Source organism: Tachypleus tridentatus, chromosome 4 (assembly GCF_004210375.1).
Source record: "Tachypleus tridentatus isolate NWPU-2018 chromosome 4, ASM421037v1, whole genome shotgun sequence".
Classification (NCBI taxonomy): domain Eukaryota; kingdom Metazoa; phylum Arthropoda; class Merostomata; order Xiphosura; family Limulidae; genus Tachypleus; species Tachypleus tridentatus.
Genome location: NC_134828.1, coordinates 83,376,863 through 83,404,668, shown reverse-complemented (window position 1 = coordinate 83,404,668; position 27,806 = coordinate 83,376,863). Strand labels below are relative to the sequence as shown.

Here is a 27,806-nt window from a genome sequence, read left to right as displayed (position 1 = left end):
AATAAAGATTTTATCAAACTCTTTGCCATATCTGTGTATTTACAAAACTTGTCACATTATGGGATAGTTCATCAACTTTATATCAACCTGATGTTTAGACTTTCTATATGTTTTCAGAATTAAAGACAACGTTTTTGAAATGTTTATTTATGGAAGTTATTTAAATTGTTGATTATCAAACTTGCGTCCTCGGTTCTTTGAAAATTAAGAAGGGTGAAAAGTTTGAGATTTCTTTCTCTCTAAAGAACGATAGATAAATTTCAATTTTATTTGAAAGTTTTAACTTCTGATGTGAAAAAGTATAAAAATACTTACTCATTCTCAACAAATCTCAAAATAATTGGAAATGTTTTAAAGTTCACTAACAACGTAAATTATATACTGATAAAGAAATAAAATGATTAATTTACAATAAGTTACAAAAGAGAATAGAGATGGAGGTCAGACATAGATGTTAATAACGACTACCTAAATCATTCCTTATAAAGTTAAGTATACGATGAACACAAAAAGGACAAAACTTAATTTACAATCTAATGTTTCTTTTCATTGAGTATGATTATAATTAGATTCTTTTACAGTACAGATAATATTTTATTTTTATGATTCAGTAAGCAAGAAACTGTCTCGGTACTTCATATGTTAGTAACTTACACAGGAAAAAAAATATGTTTTACTAAAGTGAAACTAGGATGTTAATCTTTTGTTCTTGTTAAGCTGGTTTAAAACGCTTCGTCGAAAAACTGATTTTTTGTAACTTATATATCCTGAAAACACTTTTTGCTCTCGTTAAATTATAAGCCCTTGAGATATTTTAATGCCTGTCTTCTTCTGAAAACTATAAAAACAAAATAACTCAATATACTTGCCACATCGTTTGTCATTTTTAATGATGCTTTACTATCTGGCTTTTGAAACTGTCTTTACATTTTCTGGTCGTAACCCCAAATCTCTAACCTGGTGAGACAAAGTGGAAATAGAATCTTTGAGTACAAATGTTGCATTATTTCCATAAACATACACAGTTTATCTCCTAAGAACTCTTTCCACCAGCTGTGATATCCAAGCTAATACTGTTGAGCAGTCGGTTAAGTCGGCTTCACACCCAACCACGGAATTTCCTTAACATTCCACTTAGTAACACAGTGTCACAGATGGGTAACCTGTACGTTTACAATGATCAACTCAACGTGTTTCACTTAATTTACATATCTATGGTTGAAAGATCTAACGCAGGATACAATCTATCTATCTATCTAGGTACTATCTATCTCTTACATAAAATAATTTGTTATTACACAAACCATGGTTTCATAATAGAAAAGAAAATATATTTAAGTTAACTTGCTAATCACGATTTTATGTTGTTGTGTTGCTCTTTTGTGATTTCTGTGTATTAAATATGATTGTTACGTTAAAATTACTTTTTTAAAGTATTATAGTGTCTGGGAAAGATTTTATTGTTATATTTAGCGTAAACGTTGTATTGTTATTAGGAATAATATTCCAATATTGTAGTGACTTATATAAAAAATAAAATATATATTTTTATACCAATCTAATGGCTGTTTGGCTCAAATGTAAGTAGCAGATATGAGTCAGCTTAAATGTTCAGCTGACATCTATAATTTGTCATTAAAGGTCAAGGAGTGAGAAGTGGGATAAGATTATTATAGTACTTAAGTTTAAAGATTTCGTAGGAACTTAGTAAGAAACTGAGTGATGTTAGCAGGGTGATGAACTCTTCAAGTAGTCTTATAACGTTATGATGCTAAGCTTAACTGATATATAAAATACATTTCTAATATGGTCTATAAATAATTATTTACAACCCGATACAAACATGTGTGTCAAAAAGTATATATATATATATATATGTGTGTATGTGTGTGTGAGGGGTAATTTGTTTGTCTGGATGTGTGTGTGTTTGTCAAAATATTTATGTGTATATGACTACATAAATGCGATTTTTAAGTCTTAACATAAGTATCAGCTTAAGTCAGTGAGCTTAAAAATCTCATAACACAGAGTTTGTTATGTGCAACAAGAATTACGTGAAACTATATTTTGTTTTGTTTCGGCACTTAGCTACAAAAAGTGCTAGTCGTTCCTAATTTTGAGATGGTAGACTGGAAGAAATTCGGCTAGTTTACTGCACTCAGTTTTGAGATATTATAATTAAATAATCGAGTTTGCTTGTTATTATTTTACACCGATCCATGACTTCAAAGCGCGGAACGAGACTTCTCAGTAACGGGATGTGAACCATGAATCCTTAGATTCACAGTCCATCTCGTTATCTACTTGGCCACACTGGATTGTACGTGATGACATAAAAGTACAAAACGTATAACATCAGTTACAAAATTATATACTATGATCAAGTATTATTTGGTTGGTATTGACACTGTCATATCGTTACAGATTCTTTATTCTGCAAGCTACCTGGTGAAATAGACTTTTACCATGAAAATTACTTAATGAAACTGATGTTAGCCATAGATGAATGAAGTATATTCTCAAAGTTCAAAGTGAGACAATGAGTTTAGTTTTAGTCCTGTTATCAGATGATAAGATTCGTATTCTTGAAACTTTGGAGTTGAAACAGAATTCTTTGACCTGCGATTCACTCATGAGCTTAATTTTAGAGCTCAATAACTAACGTTAAATATTACGCCTCAGATAAGTAGATTTTGGCAGTTCTAAATATTGCGAATGAATATAGTTTGTTTGTTTTTTAACAATATTCGGGTAGGATTCTGTGGTTGTTTATTGCTACGCAGGTTATATAAGGTGTTTACCAAATGTGTAAGTTTTACACGTGTTTAGATAGCAGGCTGCATCTTATTTTAATCAAATATTCACGTTATATAACAAAACTTACATCCTATCAGATATTCACATTATGTACAGTCATTGTTTGACTATTGCTCAAACTGTATACCATAGTGGTGATTTATGAAGTGTCTACCTTTTATGCGGTTACTATACACAATAGTCATCTGTTTATATTGAAGTTGCGTATTCTGGCTGCTTATAAAATGTATATAATCGTTATTTATCAAAAGCTCAGATTATGTATTTTGGATTATCTATGTTAGCGTTGTATAAAGTGGTTTCTTATCAAATATTCACATTGTGCAAGGTGATTATTAGCTTTGTGTACAGTGGTTTCTTATCAAATATTCACGTTGTGCAAAGTTATTGTTAGCGTTATATACAGTGGTTTCTTATCAAATGTTCACGTTGTGCAAGTTTGTTTTGTTTTTGTTTTTTTTGAATTTTGCGCAAAGCTACACGAGGGCTATCTGTGCTAGCCGTCCGTAATTTAGCAGTGTAAGACTAGAGGGAAGGCAGCTAGTCATCACCACCCACCGTCAACTCTTGGGCTACTCTTTTACCAACGAATAGTGGGATTGACCGTAACTTTATAACACCCCCACAGCTGAAAGGGCGAGCATGTTTGGTGCGAGGAGAATTCGAACCCGCTACCCTCAGATTACGAGTCGAACGCCTTAACCCACCTGCCCATGCCGGACCCTACGTTGTGCAAAGTGATTGCTAGCGTTGTATACTGTGGATTTTTTTAAATGTTCACGTTGTTTTAAGTGATTGCTTAAGAGCTGTTTAGTTTGTGTATAGTAATGATCTGTTCACTTTAAGATTCCACAGTTGGAAGATTATCTGCGTTACCCTTATATACAGTAATCATTTATCTAATGTTCAGGTTGAATACAATAGTTATTTATCTAATGTTCAGGTTGAATACAATAGTTATTTATCTAATGTTCAGGTTGAATACAATAGTTATTTATCTAATGTTCAGGTTGAATACAATAGTTATTTATATAATGTTCAGGTTGAATACAATACTTATTTATATAATGCTCAGGTTGACTTAGCAATATTTTATCTAATGTTTAGATTAATTACAGTGTATGTTGATGTAATTACCTCTCTTCTAATCTAAAGTAAGATATCTCTATAAGTCATAAATAAAACTTACAAATTAATTAAGCCAGTTCAATATAATAGGCTGACTAGAAGTATGTATTGCTATAAATCAATATATAAGAAATATAAGGCGCATAATGATTAGAATGAACTGAATAGCGAGTTTGATACCATTGCCATTATCGGTAGATTCATGTTCTAATTTCGAGTAACGGCTATATTTAAAATTTTAAATTATTATTACATGCTGACATTATAAAGATGTAGTTTAGTTTATATTTATGTTGACCACAGTGGTTATTTATCCATATTCAAATTTGTATTGTTTGTACGATCTGGAAATAAATGTTAATTTAATCACATTACAGTGATGTATGAAATCTGATAATGTTAATATTTTTTATGTGATATCTATTTATCATAGACTGATAAACCCAGAAATGAAAAAAATAAATAAAATTTAATTATATTTAATAAAATGGAATATTAAAATTATCTTTAATGTATTTTCTTCAGATGTTTAAGATGATTAATACTTCTTAATGTTATCTCTGTTAACGTTGTTAATATTGGTACACTTTTCTATAGTTTGTTTGTTTGTTTTGGAATTTCGCACAAAGCTACTCGAGGGCTATCTGTGCTAGCCGTCCCTAATTTAGTAGTGTAAGACTAGAGGGAAGGCAGCTAGTCATCACCTCCCAGCCGTGGGGCGTATAATGTGACGGTCAATCCCACTTTTCGTTGGTAAAAGAGTAGCCTAAGAGTTGGCGGTGGGAGGGTGAACATGTTTAGCGCGACGCGGGCACGAATCCGCGACTCTCGGATTACGAGTCGCGCGCCTTACGCGCTTGGCCATGCCGGGCCCACTTTTCTATAAAGTTATGAGAATAAAACAGTTACGTAAAACTCTTGAAAGAGTAAATTTACATACATTAAAAATTTCTCTATTAGATGACTGTTAATAATTATACTTTTTGCGTTTCTTATTCTTACTTCTTGAATTTTATCCAGTCGCATAGCGGGATGTGTGCGGACTTATACTGCTAAAAACCGAGTTTCGATACCTGTGGTGGGCAGAACACAGAAAGCTTTTTGTGTAGCTTTGTGCTTAAAAACAAATGACAACTTCCTGAATTTTAGTCTTAACCGTGTATAGAACACGGTGGAAAGTGGACCATATCTATGGTGTTAAGTTCTGAAGCATCTAGTTCGTAAATAGATCACACCGCCATCTGGAGGATACATGTAAAACAGTACATTATTAGGATACATGTTCGGCAGAGTATCTAACGCAGCATAATGTATACTTTGTTCAAAATGTGGCAACAAAGATACATTGAAAAAAACAACAAAGTGTTTTAGTAGAATAAGTTACTGTGCTACTTTCTTTACGTCTGCTTGAAACAAAACAAAAAGTTAAATACGTGTTGAAATTGTTAAAACATTTCCAGTCACTTACACAAGCGATCGAGTCGAAAGTGACTACCTGATCAGAAAGAAGAGAATAATGATGGGGAAGGATGAATGGACATATAAATAATAAAATATTTGTAAGAAAATGTGAAATTCAATTTATCGTGTAAATGATTCTCTAATATATATTTATTTTAATGTCGATGTTTGTTTTAGTTAAATATTTATTTAGAAATGCATCTAACTTATATTGTTAAATGTGTACTGCGCAATTCCAGCCTGCTCCCTGAATCTGTAGAAGAGTGTAAGAATCAATAATGTGTATAAGAAAAAATATTGTTACAAACTGAACTTTCGAGAACCTCGCCTAAAGTTTATAAATCGAATGCCAAAAGACAGTTTTATATTGTTGGTTTGGGCTTGCTATATTAGTATACTACAAATGTCGGAAGCTATAACTGTAGTAAACGCTTATTAGTCGGAAAACTACATAATATTTGACCAGGGACGTCTATGAATTTCGAACATTACAAACCGTTCAACTTCAGAGAATTAACTTTGAACGTTAGTGTTTCTATGAGGACATTGGATGTTTTCCTTGGTGAAAAGTTAGCTTGTAAACAGCGTGGGGTCAGCCAAGAATAAAGCTAGCTAGCTTCTTGTCGAATGAACTGTGCCTGTGTATTAACATAGATTTAATTCGCTCTATATGAACCGTCTATAAAACATTCAGTTCCAGACCAGCTACAAGGCTCAGTATTCTTTAACAGATTATTTAGGCAGAGTATTCAGATCTGAAGACGAAAGGCGGAAGACTTTCGAAACGTCGTCCTCTACTCTTATGTCTCCACAACAGGCAGTTGCCGTCCATTCTACAAAGTTTCAAGACTCAGTTTTGATTGTTAGTTTGTAAAACTTTTGTATATGACTCATTATTTGTTATAACTATTTGTAATGACTGTTATTATTAATTGTATTATTATTTGTTTATTAACATTTATTTGTGTTAAGAAAGAAATTTGAGTTTATCAATCTTGTTGACAAATGTCATAAATTTAATACACATTTCAAAATTCAATTAACTTCTAAATTCAAATTTCTGGCTATTTAACATTGTAAACGTAGCATAATAAATCGGATCCTCGTCCGAGTTGAATTATAATATGTAACAGTCGATAGTAAAACTTTTTAAATGAGCTCAGTATACTTTAATATAATAAATGATGTATAATAACAAAGTAATAAACCTGCTTGCTGGCGGATTTTCAAATCCAAAGTTAGATTGTGCGTGTTTCAATGGAAACGTGTAAAGCCAAAACACGATGGACGAGATCATGCCTGTATATTTATATTTCCCTGGTATGTGACATGATGACAAAACGCTTCTGTCTTTCTCTCTTTCAAAAAAAAATTGAAGATAAGAATAGAACATTTTCACTACATGGTTAGAGACAGGAACTTGAAACGCTAATTTGAAGGCTAACTTGGCTCATACAACAACAACGACGAATCTCCATGGGACAAATGGATTATGTCTGTGACTATAGTCATTGTATTTGTTTACAAATGGGTAGGCTTTCTTCCTTGAACGCCGACTAAGTTTTGATAAGTGACATCAAGAAACACTCACGGAGGTTAGGCTCAAGTAACACTTTATAGTGTGCTTATTTTCACTTTTCACATTGCTTATTTTCTTTGAAGTAAGAATAACTCAATATTTTTCTACAGATAATTTACAAAATCAGTAAGAAGGTTCGAAAGCTACGTAAACTCAAACTTTGCTTTCAGTATCAGTGTCTTTTAAGGTGTATCAAATTTACGGAACTAAAAGTTAGATCATACCAACTGCTTGTGCTTTTAGTACGTACACGCAGCTCTGTCGTGTGAGCCCTCTATCAACCACGTCACAGACTCCTTCAAAATGAGACCGGTAATGTGTTTCAGCCTGGATTTACGTTCTCTGTTAATTCACTAAGATTGACATCGTCAAGAAAGACTTGAACAACTCAAAGTGTTTCTGCTGCTATACCAGTCAACATAAAGGTGATGCATAGGAGAGTCTAAGTCCTTTGTCATCCTAATAGCCCCATGTCAAGACCCTTGCAGGGTATGAAATGAGTTATCATCTTACATTATATCACCAGAAACTGTAAGCTCATATTTGAATAATCTACACTATCTCAGGTTATGTAGCTTTTCGCTATTAAAATGAAATATGATCCAAGACAAAGTCTGTTTTCGTAACTATCACTCAAAGATTTCAACATTAGTGTAGAACAAAGAAGAAAAGTATTATCGTTACTGTAGAATCAAAATTGTATCATGTACAAAGATTATATATCGCAGCGAGATTGTGAGTGGCTATAGAGTTTGCCAGGAATTTCAGCATATGCCTACTGTTAGCGCTTACCAGAAAGTTACAGAAAAACAAAATTATTGACGTTGGCTTGTTAGTGCAGTCTTTCAGAACATAATCTTGTCTAGTGTTTGATAACAGCCTATCAAGTTACCAACAGAAATCTTTATCTGGTATGTAATAACAAACGTCTATAGTTACCAATAGAAACAATTATTTGTTATGTAATAATAAATGGCTCATGTTACTAATATAAAACATTATCTGGTATGTAATAATAAATGGCTCATGTTACTAATATAAAACATTATCTGGTATGTAACAATCGACATCTGTAGTTACCAATACAAACTATTTTGTACGTAATAATCAGTCATAAGTTGCCAATATAAAACTTTATCTGGTATGTAATGATAAATGTGTCATGTTACTAATATAAAACATTATCTGGTATGTAATAATCGACATCTGTAGTTACCAATACAAACTATTTTGTACGTAATAATCAGTCATAAGTTGCCAATATAAAACTTTATCTGGTATGTAATGATAAATGTGTCATGTTACTAATATAAAACATTATCTGGTATGTAATAATCGACATCTGTAGTTACCAATACAAACTATTTTGTACGTAATAATCAGTCATAAGTTGCCAATATAAAACTTTATCTGGTATGTAATGATAAATGTGTCATGTTACTAATATAAAACATTATCTGGTATGTAATAATCGACATCTGTAGTTACCAATAGAAACAATTATTTGTTATGTAATAATAAATGTCTCGTGTTACTACTAGAAACATTATATGGTATGTAATAATCGACATCTGTAGTTACCAATAGAAACAATTATTTGTTATGTAATAATAAATGTCTCGTGTTACTACTAGAAACATTATATGGTATGTAATAATCGACATCTGTAGTTACCAATAGAAACATTATTTGTCAGGTAATAATCAAAGTCATAAGTTACCAACAGAAAACGTTATCTGCTATTTAATATCCAACTTTTGAAATTACCAATAAAAAACAATTACCTGGTATGCTGTAACCAACGTCTCTAGATTACCGAAAGAAAAATATATATTTGGTATGTAATAATCCAGGTCTGTAGTTGACAACAGAAACAATTATTTGATATGTAATAAAGTATCAGTTTTCAATAGCGGACATTAACTGGAATGTAATAACCAACGTCCGTAGTTGCGAATAGTAAACCTTGTTTGGTATTTAATAATCAACCTGTTTGAAAAATGATTTGGCGTAGTTTTTTGTTTTTTTTAGTTTCAGTTGATATTTTAAAGACAGTATTTAGTTTAGCTTTTGAATTTATATGATACGTCTCAGGAATGCTTCTATATAGGTTTTGTGTCGGTTGAGATAATTAAGAAATCCTTTGGTTTAAATTTTAGATTCTTTTGAAAGTATAGTAACTGGTTTTTCTCTCTTTTATTCAAATATTAATTATCACTATTTATCGCTTTTTGTTTCTTCATATACATGAGATTTAACATAAGAAAGCTAGAGTGATAGTCTGGTTAGTTGAAAATATTAAATTCAAAGTGATTTAAATTTTAATTGCTTCATTTCTGTGTGGCAGTATTTTCACGTGGTCAGAACGAATAGGCTTGAGCGTAGACATTCTTCAATGCTACATTTGAACTGATTCTTGGATATGTATTCTGTAAAAGTGATTTCACAAAATCAAGATAGATTAAAACTTTTACTTTCGGATAGAAAATATTTCTTTTTTTCTTTGATATGAAATTATAGTCTTTCTTCAACAATAAACAGACAGCATAATAAATAAATAAATCTAAGAAAACAGTACGACTACGAGATACATCTCTGGACTTTTTTCCATCATAAGAAAACCAGTTGGCACGCGTTCTTTAGGTACGTAAGTGCTCCAAGTTTGTGTTAGCCTATTTGGTATTAAGGAAAATACTTTTGTTATAATTATCATCTTATTTTCTTTCTGACTCTTAGAAAAAAAAATTCTGTTCGTCTGAGCTTGAAACCAAATCATCTTAACGAATTACTAACATATTTTTTCGCTATTCTATTCTAATTATTATATGTTTCCTAACTAACTTTTTATCTCATTGTATTTTCAGCTGCTTTTTTATGTTGAGGAAACATTAACGTAATGTTTACTTTTAGCGCAAACAGGATAACTAATAAACGAGGTTTTGCTCTGATAAAATTTCACCGCTGAGGTAATATTACCGCAAGGTGGCGAAACAAGTTAATAATAAATGCCACTGTCCAGGGCCCGTCATGGCCAAGCGTGTTAAGGCGTGCGACCCGTAATCTAAGGGTCGCGGGTTCGCATCCCCGTCGCGCCAAACATGCTCGCCCTTTCAGCCGTGGGGGCATTATAATGTGACGGTCAATTCCACTATTCGTTGGTAAAAGAGTAGCCCAAGAGTTGGCTGTCAGTGGTGTTGACTAGTTGCCTTCCCTCTAGTCTTACACTGCTAAATTAGGGACGGCTAGTACAGATAGCCCTCGAGTAGCTTTGTGCAAAATTAAAAAAAACAAACAAAGCTACTGTCCAGTCATCATTGTTTGAATGTGGTTCTATGTTGAATTAAGAATGTTAGTTAGTTGTTTTTTGGAATTTTGCGTAAATCTTGACTGCTGTTCTACCAAGGAAAACTGGGATTGACAGAACATTGTAATGCTCCCACGGCTGAAAGGACCAGCATATTTGGTGTGACAAGTAATGAAGTTAGATGATAAGACAAGTTTTGTTCTGTAGTGCCACTGTGGTGTTTGGGAACTACCAATAAACTGTTGTAAGTTAGATGATAAGACAAGTTTTGTTCTGTAGTGCCACTGTGGTGTTTGGGAACTACCAATAAACTGTTGTAAGTTAGATGATAAGACAAGTTTTGTTCTGTAGTGCCACTGTGGTGTTTGGGAACTACCAATAAACTGTTGTAAGTTAGATGATAAGACAAGTTTTGTTCTGTAGTGCCACTGTGGTGTTTGGGAACTACCAATAAACTGTTGTATAAGACAAGTTTTGTTCTGTAGTGCCACTGTGGTGTTTGGGAACTACCAATAAACTGTTGTTATAGACAAGTTTTGTTCTGTAGTGCCACTGTGGTGTTTGGGAACTACCAATAAACTGTTGTAAGTTAGATGATAAGACAAGTTTTGTTCTGTAGTGCCACTGTGGTGTTTGGGTACTACCAATAAACTGTTGTAAGTTAGATGATAAGACAAGTTTTGTTCTGTAGTGCCACTGTGGTGTTTGGGAACTACCAATAAACTGTTGTTTTTCATAAATATTACAAGTCATTTAGAGGTTCTATAGTCTTAAGTTTCTGTACTAGCCCGGTGGTTAAAGCACTTCACTCGTAATCTGACGGTAGCGGACTCGAATCCCCATCGCACCAAACATGCTTGTCCTTTCAACCGTGGAGGCGTTATGATGTGACGGTCAATCCCACTATTCGTTGGTAAAAGAGTAGCCCAATAGTTGACGGTTGGTGGTGATTACTAGCTGCCTTCCCTTTAGTCTTACACTGCTAAATTAGGGATGGCTAGCGCAGATAGCCCTCGTGTAGCTTTCCGCGAAGTTCAAAACAAACCAAACCTTCTGAACTTAGTACATGACACATGTACACACTATAAATTAGACATGCTTTAAGTTTTAATATCACTGAAAATTTTGTCTAGGTTTCTTGAGAAATATTTTTATTTTTGTATCACAGGAATAAATAAAATCAGTGGTTTGTTTATCTCACTCCTGTTGTGTAAGTGCAACTATTTATATATCCTCACACAAACAGGTTCGTTCAACTAATTACACAACAATGAGAGAGAGGGAAACTCAGTGTTCCAGTCAATTAAACACTAACTGGATAAGCGGAAAGGAAATGAATATCACAGGTCTGGTAGAGTATGTTTAAACTTCCTCCGAGACAGGATGTACATTGGGCGATGGGCTTCCGGACGTCATAGTGTACCACGTATTTTGTGGAATGTTGTTCCGTTCTTTTCAAAAGAAGGATAGATGGGATACATAAAATCACCATTCTACCCAGCCTGGCACTTATCCAGTCTTTTCAAGCTGAGACGTTTTATTACATTTTCTTTGATTATTTTGTTTCAGTTTAAAGTAGTATAAATTGTATTTTTAAAAAATGCTATTCATCATTTTTCATCTTCATTACTATCTTGAGATTATCATTCAAAAACAGGTTAAATACGATGGTTTTTGTCCTCCAGCAGCCTAATCATAAAGCTTTTAAAGCTAAAAAATATATTCCACACCCGCGGTCGGAAAAGGACAGATATCTCTTGTGCATTTATGTCCTTAACAGTTAATAAAGAAAGTTGTTGATAAATAACATTTCATCTGCTATTTCAACACTAACCTGTCGACTATGCTGAAACTACGTTTACTATGTGTTATCTACTTGTTATTCACGACCTATAATATTCCACGTGCTTAGTTAAGGGTACTTTTGAAATAACGTAAGTTCTTAAAGTGAGAATAATGAATGTAAAAAGGCAATGTAATAGATGTGATAACCCTTAAATTACTGACTTGTTTCCATACTACTCACTATCGGTAGGGTACATGTATTTCTTATTGAGTAATTTTGTATTTTTTATCTGTTATGAGTGCTAACAAAACAAATTGTTGATGATTTCTTGTATTATTCGTATAATACACAGAAAATAATTAGGCGAGTTAACCGTCATATTGGTGGTATTTTTGTTTAGATACGTTTTCTTGTGTGTGACTTGTATATTATTATTAAGAACTCTCTGTGACCAACAATGTGATGGACCTACAAGAAACTGATACATAAATAATTTGGTAAAATATGTTTAAAAAGCCATATAATAAATCCAAATTTAGAATATTTTAGAAAATGCAAACACAGTTTCCCAGAATAATTTGTTTTTGGGAAGTAATAAAATCGTATTGTTTTATATAAGGAGCATTATTTCTTATCGATGAAGCTACAAACTACTTGACTGTTTTAAAACTCACATTATTAAAATGGTTTTTGAACGTCGATTTTATTAGACACTGACTCTTGTCTTAGGTGACTGACTACCCACCAAACACTTTTAAAGCACGGATTAATTTCAGAAAAGAACTACGAACTGATCTTTTTTGTTGTTTTTCTAATGATTATGTAGCAAACATATAATTATCAATAAGAAGGTCATTAACGTGATAATTTAATCGAAATTAAACACAAAGTATGTGTTGAGTCTTAGGCTAATATTGTATTGTTTAAAGATTTTATTATCATGAAAATCGTTTCACAAAACATATTCCCCCCGCCAGTACAGCGGTAAGTCTACGGATTTACAACGCTAAAATCAGGGATTCGATTCCCTTTGGTGGGTTCAGTAGATAGCCCGAGGCGGCTTTGTTCTAAGAAAATACACCCATACAAAACATAATAGTTGTTAATTTATGAATTCTTAACTAAATAAAAATATATTTTTTAATTAAAATTCTCAAAGTTAGAATGGCGCAGAACGTATAACAGAACTTTGATCATGCTCTATCTTTTGGAGTACGTCATTGAAACATCATAATTTTCTTAACTATTTGTTTATGGCTCAGCAGTTGCTAAGTTCTTCTGCCAGGTGGGGTTAGTGATTGGACAGATAACGGTACGTCACCAAAGCTGGGGTTATTTTAGAACGTGTCAACTCTCGCACGGAAGGGAGGGTCTTAGAGACGGAAGCACTACAGGCCGAACGCGTGAGTTGAGAAGCTCTGGCTAACCTTAGAAGTAACGGCTTCTTATTATAAAGATGAAGAGTGGTAAGGTGGGTTACAGTGTCTGCAGCGTGACAACCAGCACAAGTAGCAGTATGGGGCGCAGCGGTTACTGGCTCGAGGTTTTTACGCATGTCGTACCGGTAAAGAAGGCGAGGGATGCCAGCGGAAAGACTGGATGGAATAATCGGAGCAAATACAGCATTCCTCTACAGGAAAAGCTCCGAAAACTTTCTAAGAAAATCGATGCTGCATATTCTTGTTTTCAGTTAAGAAAATATTGGAGAAATACCCTTAACTTATATGACCTATTACTTTATGTAATGGTAGTGATGGTGGCTGTTACGTGCTACCTAAACTCTCTAAGTGGAGACTTTGTACATGATGACATTGTAGCTATTACGACAAATCCGGATGTGCTAGGACATACGTCTCTGGCTCAACTGTTTTTTAATGACTTCTGGGGGAAATCCATGGCTGACCCACTAAGTCACAAGTCATATAGACCACTGACAGTTCTCACGTTCAGGTAAGAAGTATTCACCAGGATAAACATTTTAATCTTTTAGGTTTTTTGTTTGATTTGCTATTAAATACAAAACTGTACAATAGGCTATTTGTGCTATGTCCAGCACGAGTATCGAAACCCGAATTTTAGCCCTATAAGCCTTTATACTAAACGTTATGTTTCTGCTGTATAAAATAAGTTCATTGCTTCGAATTTATTGCTAAGATTGTAGCACTATGTAAAATAATCCATCTCTGTTATTGTTCAGAAAAAATATTAACTTCACCTAGATTTTGGTAGAAATTAAAGTATTTTATTGAGATTACAATTAGTTATCAAAAATAATTAAAGCAAGACAGCTTGATGGGTTAAGTGCAACAGTGACGTAACTTTAAGTTATTTGAATTTCCATCGCATTATCTCTTTAAGCATGTGGACGTTCTGGGAGAATAATAACCTTTATTATAAAGAACAAACCACTTTAAACAGAGAACTTCTTTTTAAGTAACGCTACACCCAAACACAATGATTAGTCTTAGAAACCACGTAAAAAGATGCGAAGAACGAGAACGTTGGAAAGAGTCAAAACATAATTGTGTGAGAAACTCAAGTAGAATTTAAAGTTTCGCATTTTTATTGGACACTGTGTGAAAAATATATAAAGTGAAAAGACGCTAAGAAGATAGATAACAAAGCACTACTGATTACATAAACAAAAATCGGGAATATGAAAATTAGTGAGTTAGGTATTAGGAACAAGGGATGTATGTGATGTTTTAAAAATTAGTTAATTAGGTATTAGGAACAAGGGATGTATGTGATGTTTTAAAAATTAGTGTATTAGGTATTAGGAACAAGGGATGTATGTGATGTTTTAAAAAAATTAGTGAATTAGGTATTAGGAACAACGGATGTATGTGATGTTTTAAAAATTAGTGAATTAGGTATTAGGAAGAAGGGATGTATGTGATGTTTTAAAAAATTAGTGAATTAGGTATTAGAAACAAGGGATATATGTGATGTTTTAAAAATTAGTGAATTAGGTATTAGGAACAAAGGATGTATGTGATGTTTTAAAAATTAGTGAATTAGGTATTAGGAACAAGGGATGTTTGTGATGTTTTAAAAAAATTAGTGAATTAGGTAATAGGAACAACGGATGTATGTGATGTTTTAAAATTAGTGAATTAGGTATTAAGAACAACGGATGTATGTGATGTTTTAAAAATTAGTGAATTAGGTATTAGGAACAACGGATGTATGTGTTGTTTTAAAAATATTTAATTATCTTTTATTAAAAGTGTGAGATCTTGTAAAATTGAATGAGCGTTTTATTAAGTTCATGGAATTCTTAACAACTTAAACTTACTCTATAATATGTTCAAGAGATAGTAAATTAAGTTTACTCTGTAGCAAGTTCACGTGATTATGTAACATTAAATTTACTCTATAGTGTATTAAAGGTATAATGTAACAGATTAAATCTACTCTATAGTGTATTAAAGGGATAATGTAACAGATTAAATCTACTCTATAGTGTATTAAAGGGATAATGTAACAGATCAAATCTACTGTATAGTGTATTAAAGGGATAATGTAACAGATTAAATCTACTCTATAGTGTATTAAAGGGATAATGTAATAGGTTAAATTTACTCTGTAGTAAGTTTATGGAATACTACATTTTTAAAATTGGTTGTGGGCTTTGTTTGTGAGAAGCTAAGCATTTAAGATTTAGCGTATGCTTTCATGTAACAGCAAGTATCACAATGAATTGGAAAACAATTGTATGGACAAGTTTGAATACATAAGAAAATTAGCTACAATTAGAGTCTCGTATTTTTCTATGATCGGGCTCTGCTGTTGTATATTTTTTAACGGAACTCCACAGTAGAGTTCTGTTCTGATTTCTGAATGATTGAACTTGTGGAAGGAAGTTAATAGTCTCTTTTAAGGCTCGTTGGTTTATCATTTCAAAAAAACAAATTATTGCAGTCAGGTTTGTTTGTTGGTTTCACTGTTGTACTTCAGAGCTCTAACGTAAAAACACAATTACATACGGATGACCTAACGTATTGTGTCGCGCGTTATTTCTATCGTTTTGGTTTAAAACAACAATAGACTTTCAACACTGCGACAAACGCACCTAATGAACCGAGTAAAATACGACTGTTTTGTTAGTTATACAAATAACAGAACAACAATAAAGTACAATTAGTGTTACACCTTCCCATAAGACTCATGTTACTAATTTCTAACAGTTCATATTTCTATTCAATCTTCAGAAAACTATTTTCCAAAACAACTTTTTCTGTATCATCATAAATCTTATTACTTATTTGTCTGGATTAATAATGAATTTATTGATAGTGTTTTATTTACCCTCAAGTTTATTGCACCTTATTGAACTGTTTAGAATGAAAATTCGAACATCACACATATTTAAACTTATATACGTATTTAGAATAATATAACTTTTCAGATAAAAATGTCAAATTTAGACAGTTTCTTTTGATGACAAAGACATCCACACTTTCTTGACACTCTTAGAATCGAGTGGTCATACTGATCAAAGTTGAAACGCAAATCCAAGCAGTGAAGTAGCCAAGTGTTACATCGTGGTCAGCGTGTAGAACTGCGGATAAGATGGTTTAAACTCCAAGCCGAAATATGCTCTTTAATTCGTCCAACATTTTCTGCTGTGAGAGCATTATAACGATGTCTATCAATCCTACTACTCGGTTAAGACGGAGGGTGCTGCTGACTGGAAGACTTTATTCAGATAAACAGTTATAAAGTAGGGATGGCTATTCACGAAGATTAAAAACAACTGATCTTGCTCTCTAGCATATTTTGACATTGTACCATCCTAGAAAATATTAAATATCAAGTGCTAAAAATATATCATTTTTATCTTGTGAACAACAAGATGGCTAGATTTAGTTATTTATTTGCAAACACCCACTCACCTCTCAATATGGTTTTACTCATCACTTCCTCATGTTATTTTCGAGCTAACAAAACTCGTGATATGCAGACATAATACTGCTCCAACACGTGATCAGAAATTCTACAGAGCAACTGATTGTTCAATGGTAGGTTGTTACTGAAAACACTTAAAGACGTTATGTGACTACGTTTTACATAGGCCTTGTATACTTGCAGTGTTCGCACAAACGATCTAAACGTCGTACAAATAAAAACGGTTCTAAAAACTCTCTTAAAGCCACACTAACAACCAGAAAAAGAAATCGTCTTGCTGTGGTTCTTAAATACGTTGATTTCTACAGACATTACAGAATCTCTATTAATGTTAGTAAATATATAAACTTATGGATTTAATGTTACATGCGTCTCGAAGCACCAGACAGTAGGTTTAGCGTTTTCATACAGTATAAGAAGTCTCAGTTGCTCGCAACCATCGGAACATGTAATCCATTTCAACTCCGTAATGTTTGGAAAGGATTGTTGAGAGTTTCATCCTTTTTGATAGATAAATATTACCACCCAATCAAAACGCTTGTGACATATAAAAATACAGAAGCTGTGAAAGGCTGGTGAATAAAATTCAGTCATTTACTCTGTCTGCATGCCCATAAAGAAAGTTATCTAATTACCCTCCTCCCATCATCATGAAGCAGTCAGAAGTTCTTGGGTATACTACATGAGAATTCTAAAGCACCTCCACCAGTTTCCTTATTTTTACAAATTCGACAACTACTTCAACCCTTTTTACACAAAACTCTTGGTACTGCTTAATGCGGTAACAGATGCGCATTTACGTTAAGTCAGAGAAGTAAAATGCCGATCCTGGTACGGTTATATTTAGTTCCATGATCAACTGAAAGATTCGTGAGGGAAAGCTGTACAAGTACACCACATCCATTATTATATCCTAGTATTTTAATTACCAATATCCAAACATGTCTAAATTTTATCATTAATAAGCATTAGGTGCAAATATATAAACCAAAATTAATTTTATAGTGTTAACTAAAGGAGAAATAAATAATCTTCGTTAAAAGCGAATGTAGTTTGATGATGCGTTTGTTATAGATATTTCAGTATTGACTTTCATGTATCAGATTTTCTTACATAACCATTCTTTTATGTGTTACTTTTTTAAGTTTCTTTCCATTTCATTAACTCTCTTTAGACTCAGAACAATTCGTACATCACAATAGCTTCTTAAACCTTTGTTTGCTTGCACTTCTCACTCAAGAACACGTTTGTCATATGTAAAACTGCAATAAAAGCATTCAGTATATTTCCAAAATATTATAGCAAGATGTTTTTATTTCACTTATGCATGAATGCTAACGGAAGAATAAAGTAAATGAAAATAATGAAAAAAATGTGTAATCTACAAAGGAAAGAAGTTCGCAGGTTTATTTAATGTCTTTTGGCAGATTGTAGTAGTATTTGATATTTTCACAGTGAAAGGCACTTCATGAGACACATAAGTTAAGCTTCCGTATGAAAGATCCCTAAAGTTAAGACATAGTCGTTTCTAGCTTAGAACTGTTGGTTAAAAGGAAAGCAACCGATCAACAGCACCCACTGCCAATGTATAAACTCTTAATCAAGTAGTGGGATTGGCTATCACAGTTACAAAACCTGTACAGTTGGAAGTGAGGAGTATGTTTAGGGATATATAACGGCTCTGGGTTGGACCTTACGATAGGCAGCCCGGCACGCTATCCATTCGGCTACTCTCTATCCCAGTACATTATAAAGAAGCACGTTACGCTACTCTCCAGCCATTTCCTACGAAGTATTTTAAAAGCTTTATTTCTTCTTTTTTTTGCTGTTGTAAAATAAAGAACATTAAAGAATCTGCATAAGACGTCCGTCACGAGCTGTATGCTATTATATATAATACAAAGATTCTTTGTATTAATGATGACTTTGGGTAAATGATGACTTTGTATAAAAAGTGTTTCTTTGCAGGCAGTATACATGTTTTACTTGAAGTATAGAACGTTTAAATCAGGTTTGTTAGATTGTATAACACTACATATAAATTATGGAAGAGCCACTACTGCAGTGAGTGATTAAAGCTACTGCAGTGGCAAAAGAAATGTTGTACTGTTTACATAATGATCGACATTATGTTAAGAGCATGTTTCATAGGCTGATTCTTAGATAGGAATCAGTTCCTAAGAATGTCGTCTAGGTTTCTGCTGTTTATATCCTATCGATTTCGTTGTTCTGCTGTACTGGAAGACCGACTTTTATCTTGTCTAACACGATAAATGGTCCAGGAATGTTGTACAAACTTGGGATGGATAGAATTTTAACTTCTACTAACAATAATTTAGCCTGAACTCTAAACCGAAAAGATTGTTGCTGTTAAACACGAGGGATCCGAATCTCGTATAATCTACTAATGCATTTTGCTGTGTTCGTTCAATACTTAGTTAAAAATGTATGTTCAAGGTAGAATAACATTGTGGAGTACGACTTATAACCTGGCAATTTATTTAAATATCGAATAGTTGTAACAATTTACTAAATATCCAAAAAAAATAAAAAATAAACTTTTTAAAAAGGGTAATTTCGTCCTTGATCTAAATCTACACTTTAACCACACAAATATGAAATATTCTACACTGATAAATATTTTCTTACGAAGTGTGAATAAAGAAATTATACACAACGTCTTTTGTGCATACAAGTTCCATTGTAAGGAATTTAGTTAATTATTAGGCTTTGGTATCAAATATTAGTTTGTTTGTTAAATTTTACGCAAAGTCAGTCGACGGCTATCTGCGATAGTCGTCCCTAATTTAGAAATGACAGCTAGTCAACATCACCACCGCTTTTAAAATCATTAAAACAGAAATAGAAATATGTGTAATTTTCATGAGATACATATCAACTATTAATCATGTATTTTAAAAATGCAAAAATGGTTTAAATATGGAATTCAAAGTGACTTCTGACATTTTAAATGCCTTATCCAAAATGGTCACTTTCTCTGTGATGAGTAAAGCTCTTGCATTTGCTGACGTCACGACCACTTCCTTTAACCTTATGGCTGCACGCACTCTGCATAAAGCTACTTGATTGTACGGTGTAATTGCACTTCGAATTATTCACTGAAAGACATTTTACTTTTAAAATGAAAGCATGCAGTCTATTTCCCTAGCGTGTCACTAAATATACTGACGTGACAAAGCTACGTCACGCTATCCTCGTGGTCACGTCAGCCTTTGTTGTAAGTTCTCTTCTGTAATTCGATGTATCAAATATATATTGACAATAAGAGATGAAATGCTATATAGAAATCTGGTATACGTTGGTATGTCCGTTGTTAGGTATGTGCCTATACGAATGTGTAGACTTAATTACTTAAATAACATATACCTTACAATTAACAGGATGCGAAGCAAAGCACGAGAGGAACCCAACAGAGAACAAAGGATGTTGTGTTGTAATTTTGTTCTGTAATATTTATATTATTTCTTTAATTACTCTCTCGCACTTGCGTGATTAAATCAGTATTTCGGAATTAACGTCTATCAGACAATCTGTGTATTTTGTATGTCTGTATATTTCTAAGTTTCTCTGATTATTCATTTATTTGCCTGTCTGTGCATTTATTCTTTCGTAGGCTTACTCGTCTATTTAATTACAATTCTATTTTTTTATCCATACCTCTGTCTTTCTATTCGTCGATCATTGGTGGCAAATATTCATTATACAAACACTTCTCATACGAGTCAAACCAAGAAGATATAAGTAACTCATAATAAAATCTACAGGTAAATAGGGCAAATATAATTCTTGCCAACGATTTGTTTTGGAGTTTTACTGATGTGATATACAGGTTTCTTCAATGGGAGAGACAAAGTAGGTTTGTTTGAAAACATTTTTAATAATAAAATAAAAATTCACGATAAAGATTAATAAATTAAATAGATTTATTTTTTAGCATGAAAATGTTTCATTAGAAACATTTTATCGCAAAACTATCTACATTTGTAATTGGAACTTAGGGTTTTAGATAAATAATAAAACACTATATCTTACTGTTCAATTATATCTTACGGAATGAGAAAAGAGAGGTTTTCTATTGAAAATAAAATTAGTTAAAAATAAGCGCCACAATAGCTGCAGTTTTTTTAAAGATGGGCCCCGTGCATGTTTTTATTTCAAAGTATGAGCTCATGTGAGTTGTAGTTTCAGTTGCGAATTCTGCACGAGTGTTTAGTTATGAGGATAAGCTAACATGAACTAATTCTAAAACTGAACTTCATCTGAGATTTCAGTTCGAAGTACAAACTCACCATGAGTTTTTAATTCTTAAAATAAACTCCTTGTGAGTTTTAGATCTAAGTACGAAATCCAACTTTTTTTAGTTTAAGTATGAACTTCACACTAGTTTTACTTTTTAAGGTTGAACTCCCAATTCAGTTTTTTCTTCGCACCAAACATGCTCGACCTTTTAGCCGTGGGGGCATTATAATGTGACGGTCAATCCCATTATTCGTTGGGAAAAGAGTAGCCCAAGAATTGGCGGTGGGTGATGATGACTAGTTGCCCTTCCTCTAGTCTTACACTACTAAATTAGAGATGGCTAGCGCAGATAGCCTTCGTGTAGCTTTGCGCGAAATTTCAAAACAAACAAACAGTTTTTTTCTTTAATTGTGAAGCTCACGTGAATTTTACTCCAAGCATGAGCTCCAAGTAAGTTTTACCTCGTCTCAGCCTAACTTTAGATACGCTTAACTCAGTTACATTCATTAGTGAAGTGAATCCAATACACATTATTTCTTGATATTTATTCTCTGTTTCTTTTTGTAGTTCACTCTAACGGTTACGAGTAAGCAACATTCCGTCGGTGAGCGTAACGGGCAAGTACCAAGAAAACTAAAACAAACCTTTATACTTGGCATCTTGTTGTTAAATTGAATTGCAATTGGCACTGACGCAAATAGCGAATACTTTGAAATCATATCTAGTATTTTGTTACTTATGAAACATTTTGCTTATGTCGTTAATATTGCGATATTTTTTTACTCTTGCATTTTGTAGGTAAAGAAGTTTAAATATAAAAAATAATATCTTTAGTGTACCCTAATGGAAATAAAAACATAACTCACTGGCTATTAAAGATACTATTTATAAAATAGTGACGTAAGTTATCTAGTAAAATGTTTCGTAATTAGTTTTATAGATTAGTTCATCTTTTTCATCTGTTTATCTATCTATCTATTTTTGTAAAACCAATAACATAAAAACTGCTATCACATCTCTAAAACATCACGTGGGACGATATGCAATACCATCGCCTGCAAGAACATATTGCGAGACAAACTAATGCAATCTGACAGTAACAAATAACAGTAAGTGATTGGTAGAGGAAATCATCCCCTCAAGAAACAAGGAAAGCACAAGCCCACCAACTTTGTTGGAAATAAAAATACAGTGATAAACATGTATATAAATCATACATCCGTCACCTGTATATTATCGTAAAGTAAAAAGGTTTTACGAAAAAAAAAACTTTGTATCTTTGGGGTAAATTATCACATTTAATCTACTGACTGTATGTCGTATGAGTAAAATTAGGGTTAACAGAACCTATAAAACATATTTATTTTCTGTATTCAAACCTAATATTGTGAAGTGGAATAAATAAAAAAACTATGGTTACGAGTGAATGAATGTTCTTCACTGTAGGACTTATCAGATATTATCTAATATTTACTTTCTACAATCAAGAGTCTAAAGAGAGTTGTTACTAATGAAACAGTAAAGGGAATACAAAAAATAGTAATAATAATGTAGTAAGTTATTAAAGACAGGCTTCCGAAAACGATAAGGAAAGACTACTCTTGAAAAACTGTATTCCAGTCTTCAAACTGTTTACAAACAGTATAATGAATCATGGAAGGCAAGGTAAGAATGTGCTTTCAGAAAAATAGGCTGAAAATGATATTTTAATGGTATTTTTATTTAATTCAAATTATAACCGTGACAAAGATATGAAGATGCTTATGGTGTCAACAAATATTTCAGTTATAGCCCATTGTAAAATATAATAGACATATCGATTATATATTCATTTATGTAATTATATGTGTATGTGTTTCGTTATTATATAGATGTATAATTAATACTGCCGTCACCTGAACATGCGGGTTGGCGATGAACGAAGCTATCCAGTAATTGTTGATTTAACACCAGATGGTGTGTGGTTTGAAGGAAGCACGTAAACAGATATTAAAGAGCTGTGTGAAACTAGTGGCTTTATTTAACTAGACATTTGAAAATGAACTAATTCATGAAACTGAAACAATTTTTAAAAAAATATACCAAATTCAGACAACTGACGTTACACTGGAAGTGATTGCGATTTAAGCCTTTGAACGTCCTCCAGTTAATCTTTTATTCAAGTTTATTTCTTTTACGATATTGAAACTGTTTCATGCTGCTATCCAGAGTACTGTATTGTGCATTTACGTGATGTATGAGCTAGTTAGATTGTATGACGTATTTATAAGTTAATGCAAAGAAAGGATGTAGAATAAAAAATTATTATTTATTATGACGTTCTTTTAAATACCACCGTAATAGTCTAGAACTATAAAATGAAATTAATACCTTCCAGCTTGTCTTCCAGTTTTTTTAAATATTTACTGAAACAAGCCCAAAATATAACTAGCAGTTTTATTTTATGTTTCCTCAATGTTTAAAATATAGCCTTATGCGGTGATCAGCAGTTGTTGATGAAAGCTGGAGTATTGATATTTCCTGTCAGGGCTTAAATTATCAAAATGTCTACTCCCTGTTGGGATAGCGGTAAGTTTATGGAATTACAACGTTAAAATCTGGTGTTCAATTCCCTGTGGTGGACAGAAAAGATAGCCCAATGATGACACAAAAGATGGCCCAATGATGCATTATCCTAAAACAAAGACAAAGTTTCAACTAAATTTAGAAATAACATGTTTAGTTCCTGTGAAATTCGCTGATTTTCTATTATTAGTTTCAGGGTTTTTTTGTTTGTTTTTTAACCTTTGATGTTAGAACCTCAGAACGAATCTTCAACCTGAGAGTTGAACCTATTCGTTCTGTTACAAGCTGGAATCCCAGTTTCTCAGCCCAGAAACGTCTCAATCGATTCGTTAGTAAATTGATTACATCTTCGAAAAATCCTAACGTGCTCAATAAATTAAGAGAAATGTAGGAATCACATGACTTTAAAAAAATCGCAAAAACATGGATTCGTTTGAAAATACCCACACGTCCCGTGACAGAAAAAGCAAAACTCTGAAAAAGATTAAACTTTTCAAGGAAAAATAACAACAGTGGAAGGAAATTGTTTGAGGATTTAGCAATGCCTCAGTAAAGATTCGGTTATTAATACCTGTAAACGTATTTGTTTTGTTTTTTAAATTTCGTACAAAGCTACTCGAGGGCTATCTGGGCTAGCAGTCCCTAATTTAGCAGTGTAAGACTAGAGGGAAGGCAGCTAGTCATCACCACCCACAGCCAACTCTTGGGCTACTCTTTTACCAACGCATAGTGGGATTGACCGTCACATTATAACGCCCTCACGGCTGAAAGGTCAAGCATGTTTGGTGCGACCAGGATTCGAACTCGCGACCCTCGGATTACGAGTCGAACGCCTTAACCCACCTGGCCATGCCGGGCCCCTGTAAACGTATATATCAAAATAATATAATTATATATACAGACATTATTATACTATGTATTCTTTGTTCTGTGTATCATATAAAAATGTTTCTTGTGGAGTTACATTACTTCTATATATCTTATAAACACGATAAACATTTAAAGTTAAGAACACTATTTTATTATCTTATCATACATAGAGTAAAAGTTTCAGCTGTGATGTTCTGTGAGGATAGTTGCGATATTGTACTATAATTACGTGCATTAGATGCTTTATTTAGTCTTAACGTATGCTATTTGTAACTAATGTCAAAATATTTGTAGCTCTTATATGTGTTTTACATCTGTCTAACCTAACCATATTTTCACATATTTTTACACGGATTAGACTTTAGATTAACATATACTTTTACATATTGTAAAACTTAATTTGAAATTTCGATCTTACATAATTTTAAGACTTATTTTTTTCATACAGCATAGTATTTTTTAAACATTTCATTTCACTTGACAACTTAAGTATTTGAATCTATTATTTTGTGTTTTTAATCCTTTAATTATATTTTTGTAATATATTACATGTATTTACTTATTCTTTAGGTTTTTTTACAGAGTAAACTTCTGTTTACGTAATCTTGTTTAAAACATGTTTGAGTTTCGAAGAAGCTGATGGTATTATTAATCTCTTCTACGGTCTAGTTTTTGAGACTATTTTACTTTTGGTTGTAACATGTAGATATTCTTCTGTTACAGTAACTTATTTTTTCTGCATAACTTTTCTAACTTCTTCTTTAGTTGTTGCAAAAAAAAACACGAACAACAAAAAACAACCATATATAACCATCCAGCTTTAAAGCTTCTTGTTTCCATGACAGGTGGAACATGGCTCTGGGTGGACCAACAGTGGAAGGTTTTCATCTCGTGAACGTGATTCTTCACGGGCTTGTGGTTTGTCTTCTCACTTACACGTGTCGAGCCGTCCTCCGATGGGACACCGAAAACTCAGCAGTTGTGGGACTTTTGTTTGCTGCTCATCCCGTCCACACCGAGGCGGTAAGATAACTGCAACCCTTGGTGTGAAATAGTAGTTGATCATATAATGCATTTAAAAAAACGCTAGTAGTTTTGAACTATTGTGGTGTATGATTTCAGTGATGATATTTTATCTCTCTTAGTTATAATACGAATAAATCTAAAAATATTCGTATTTTTATCCAGCTGTATTTCATATCGGTAAAATTAGATTAACTGAAGAAATATATCAGATAATATACACTTAAACTTCAATTGCTTTTTAATTATTATTCAAAAAGGTTTCAGAGGGATAAGAATGTTTTCAAAATTCTGGATAAAAGTAAATTATGGCTGATGAATAGATCAGTTTCTGTCCACCACTAAGAAGCCATCATGAAACTATAATATTAGATACCATACTGCCAGATGGCAGTTAGATTTTATATAAAACTTCTATGACGAGTGTCACTAAACAATGAAAGAAATTCATCCTCTAAATGAAGACTATTTTATAAAAGTGTTGTCTAACTTCTCTTATTTTAAATAACATTGATGTACATTTATAAGATAGCACAATTGGCTTACAGGAAATTAAACTTCTTTCGTTCTTGAAATATCTCAGTAAATAACTGAACACTAAAGTTTGTATTTTTCGAGAACTGATAAAGGAAGAAGATACCAGTTCTATAATATGAGATGTTTCGCGGTTTTGTAGTTTTTTCTGTGTGATATATAAGTAAAATAATAGGTGCTCAAAATAAAAAAACGAACGAAAAAGATAAACGTAAACACTCAACTTGCATAAAAATTATCCTATGCAACAGTAGTATTATAATAATTTGTTAGACGGGCAAACGAGGCACAAATATATATTTATAAGTACATACCGTATTCAGTTTTGTACAATACACATAAAACAAACGCTCAAAATATTATCAGATTTATTCTATGCAATCTGTAATAGAACAAAGGAAATTTGTAGAGGTTTAAACAATGAATATATATACATAAGTTGAATGTAACCATATTACGTACATAAACCAGATTTTTGTTAGCGGTACCAGTGCTAAATGTGTTGAAATATAAAGGCATTAAAATCCACAATTCAAAACAGTAATGGGATAGTTTTAAGATTTCTATATTCTAGCTGAGATGAGGTATAACTATTGTTATTAAGTTACGCCAGCTGTATTCCTGAATGATGTTTATACATATATATTGTTTTGTATTTATAGCTTTCAAATGAAATAGCTAAACACGTTTTGAAGTTCAAAAACATATATTTTTTAGTACGCTTAAAAATTTTGTTATAAGTTAATATTAAAGAAAATGATTTTCTTTTTAATACGACCACTCTTTGTTTTTTTACGAAAATGTTTTATTAATTGAGTATTAATAAGCATAGTCTTTAACTAATAAATTACCAGAAATGTGGATAAATAAATTTAAAACTAGATAACTGTTTAAGTAAGTGTGATACCATTATCAAATTAGACAAATATCTGCGGAAGTTAACAAAGTGTTACCATTTCTTAAACATCAGAAGTTCAATCAAGTTCCATTCTTTGTTACTAATATCTTATTTATACCTTTAATTGGTTTATTTCGTGACTCACCACGGAGAAGGTTTCAGCTAAAAGAAAAAAAGATCAGTCAATAAAAGGTTGTCAGGCTATACAAAAATCACTGAAGCTCAACTATGTGCAGAGAAAAAAAATGCAGATGTTCATGCTTACGTTGCATGTCAGGACGTCCTATTCAAAACTTTCTAGTTACAAAGACTTAAATGTTTAAACACTGTGGTAGACTCTAGTCTCCCGATAAATAATTAATATTTGCTTGCGTGGATTTTGATTAGTAGTTTATGCTTGTTTATTTATTGAAGAACTTATGTTCTTTTTACTTACAATATGTACAGGTTTTATCTGGTTAAATTTAGGAGTGTAGCATAGTGAATCAATATTTGTTTATGAAAAAACGGCTACCTCTTGAAAACTCTTATAAGATATATAAGAGAAAATGTGTTGAGCTATTTTTCTGTGTATCTAGCCCGTAATGTCTTAACAGCAAACACATCATTATTTATACCGGTGGTTACGGGCCAGGTGGATAAGGCATTCGACTCGTGATCTCAGGGTCGC

At 32.6% G+C, this 27,806-nt stretch overlaps 1 protein-coding gene across 4 annotated transcripts in view; it reads left to right on the top strand.

The window, feature by feature from the left end:
* Positions 1-27,806, top strand: part of LOC143249577 (protein O-mannosyl-transferase TMTC1-like) — a 119,293-nt gene that overhangs the window by 27,648 nt on the left and 63,839 nt on the right. For 3 of the 4 annotated variants that reach the window (XM_076499681.1, XM_076499680.1, XM_076499679.1), the window contains exons 1-2: positions 13,432-14,025; positions 25,527-25,704. In XM_076499681.1, coding sequence (XP_076355796.1) covers positions 13,532-14,025; positions 25,527-25,704 — 672 coding nt within the window. In that variant the 5' untranslated portion in view covers positions 13,432-13,531. Of the gene's footprint in view, positions 1-13,431; positions 14,026-25,526; positions 25,705-27,806 lie in introns of those variants that run through there. The other variant, XM_076499682.1, reaches the window with a different exon arrangement.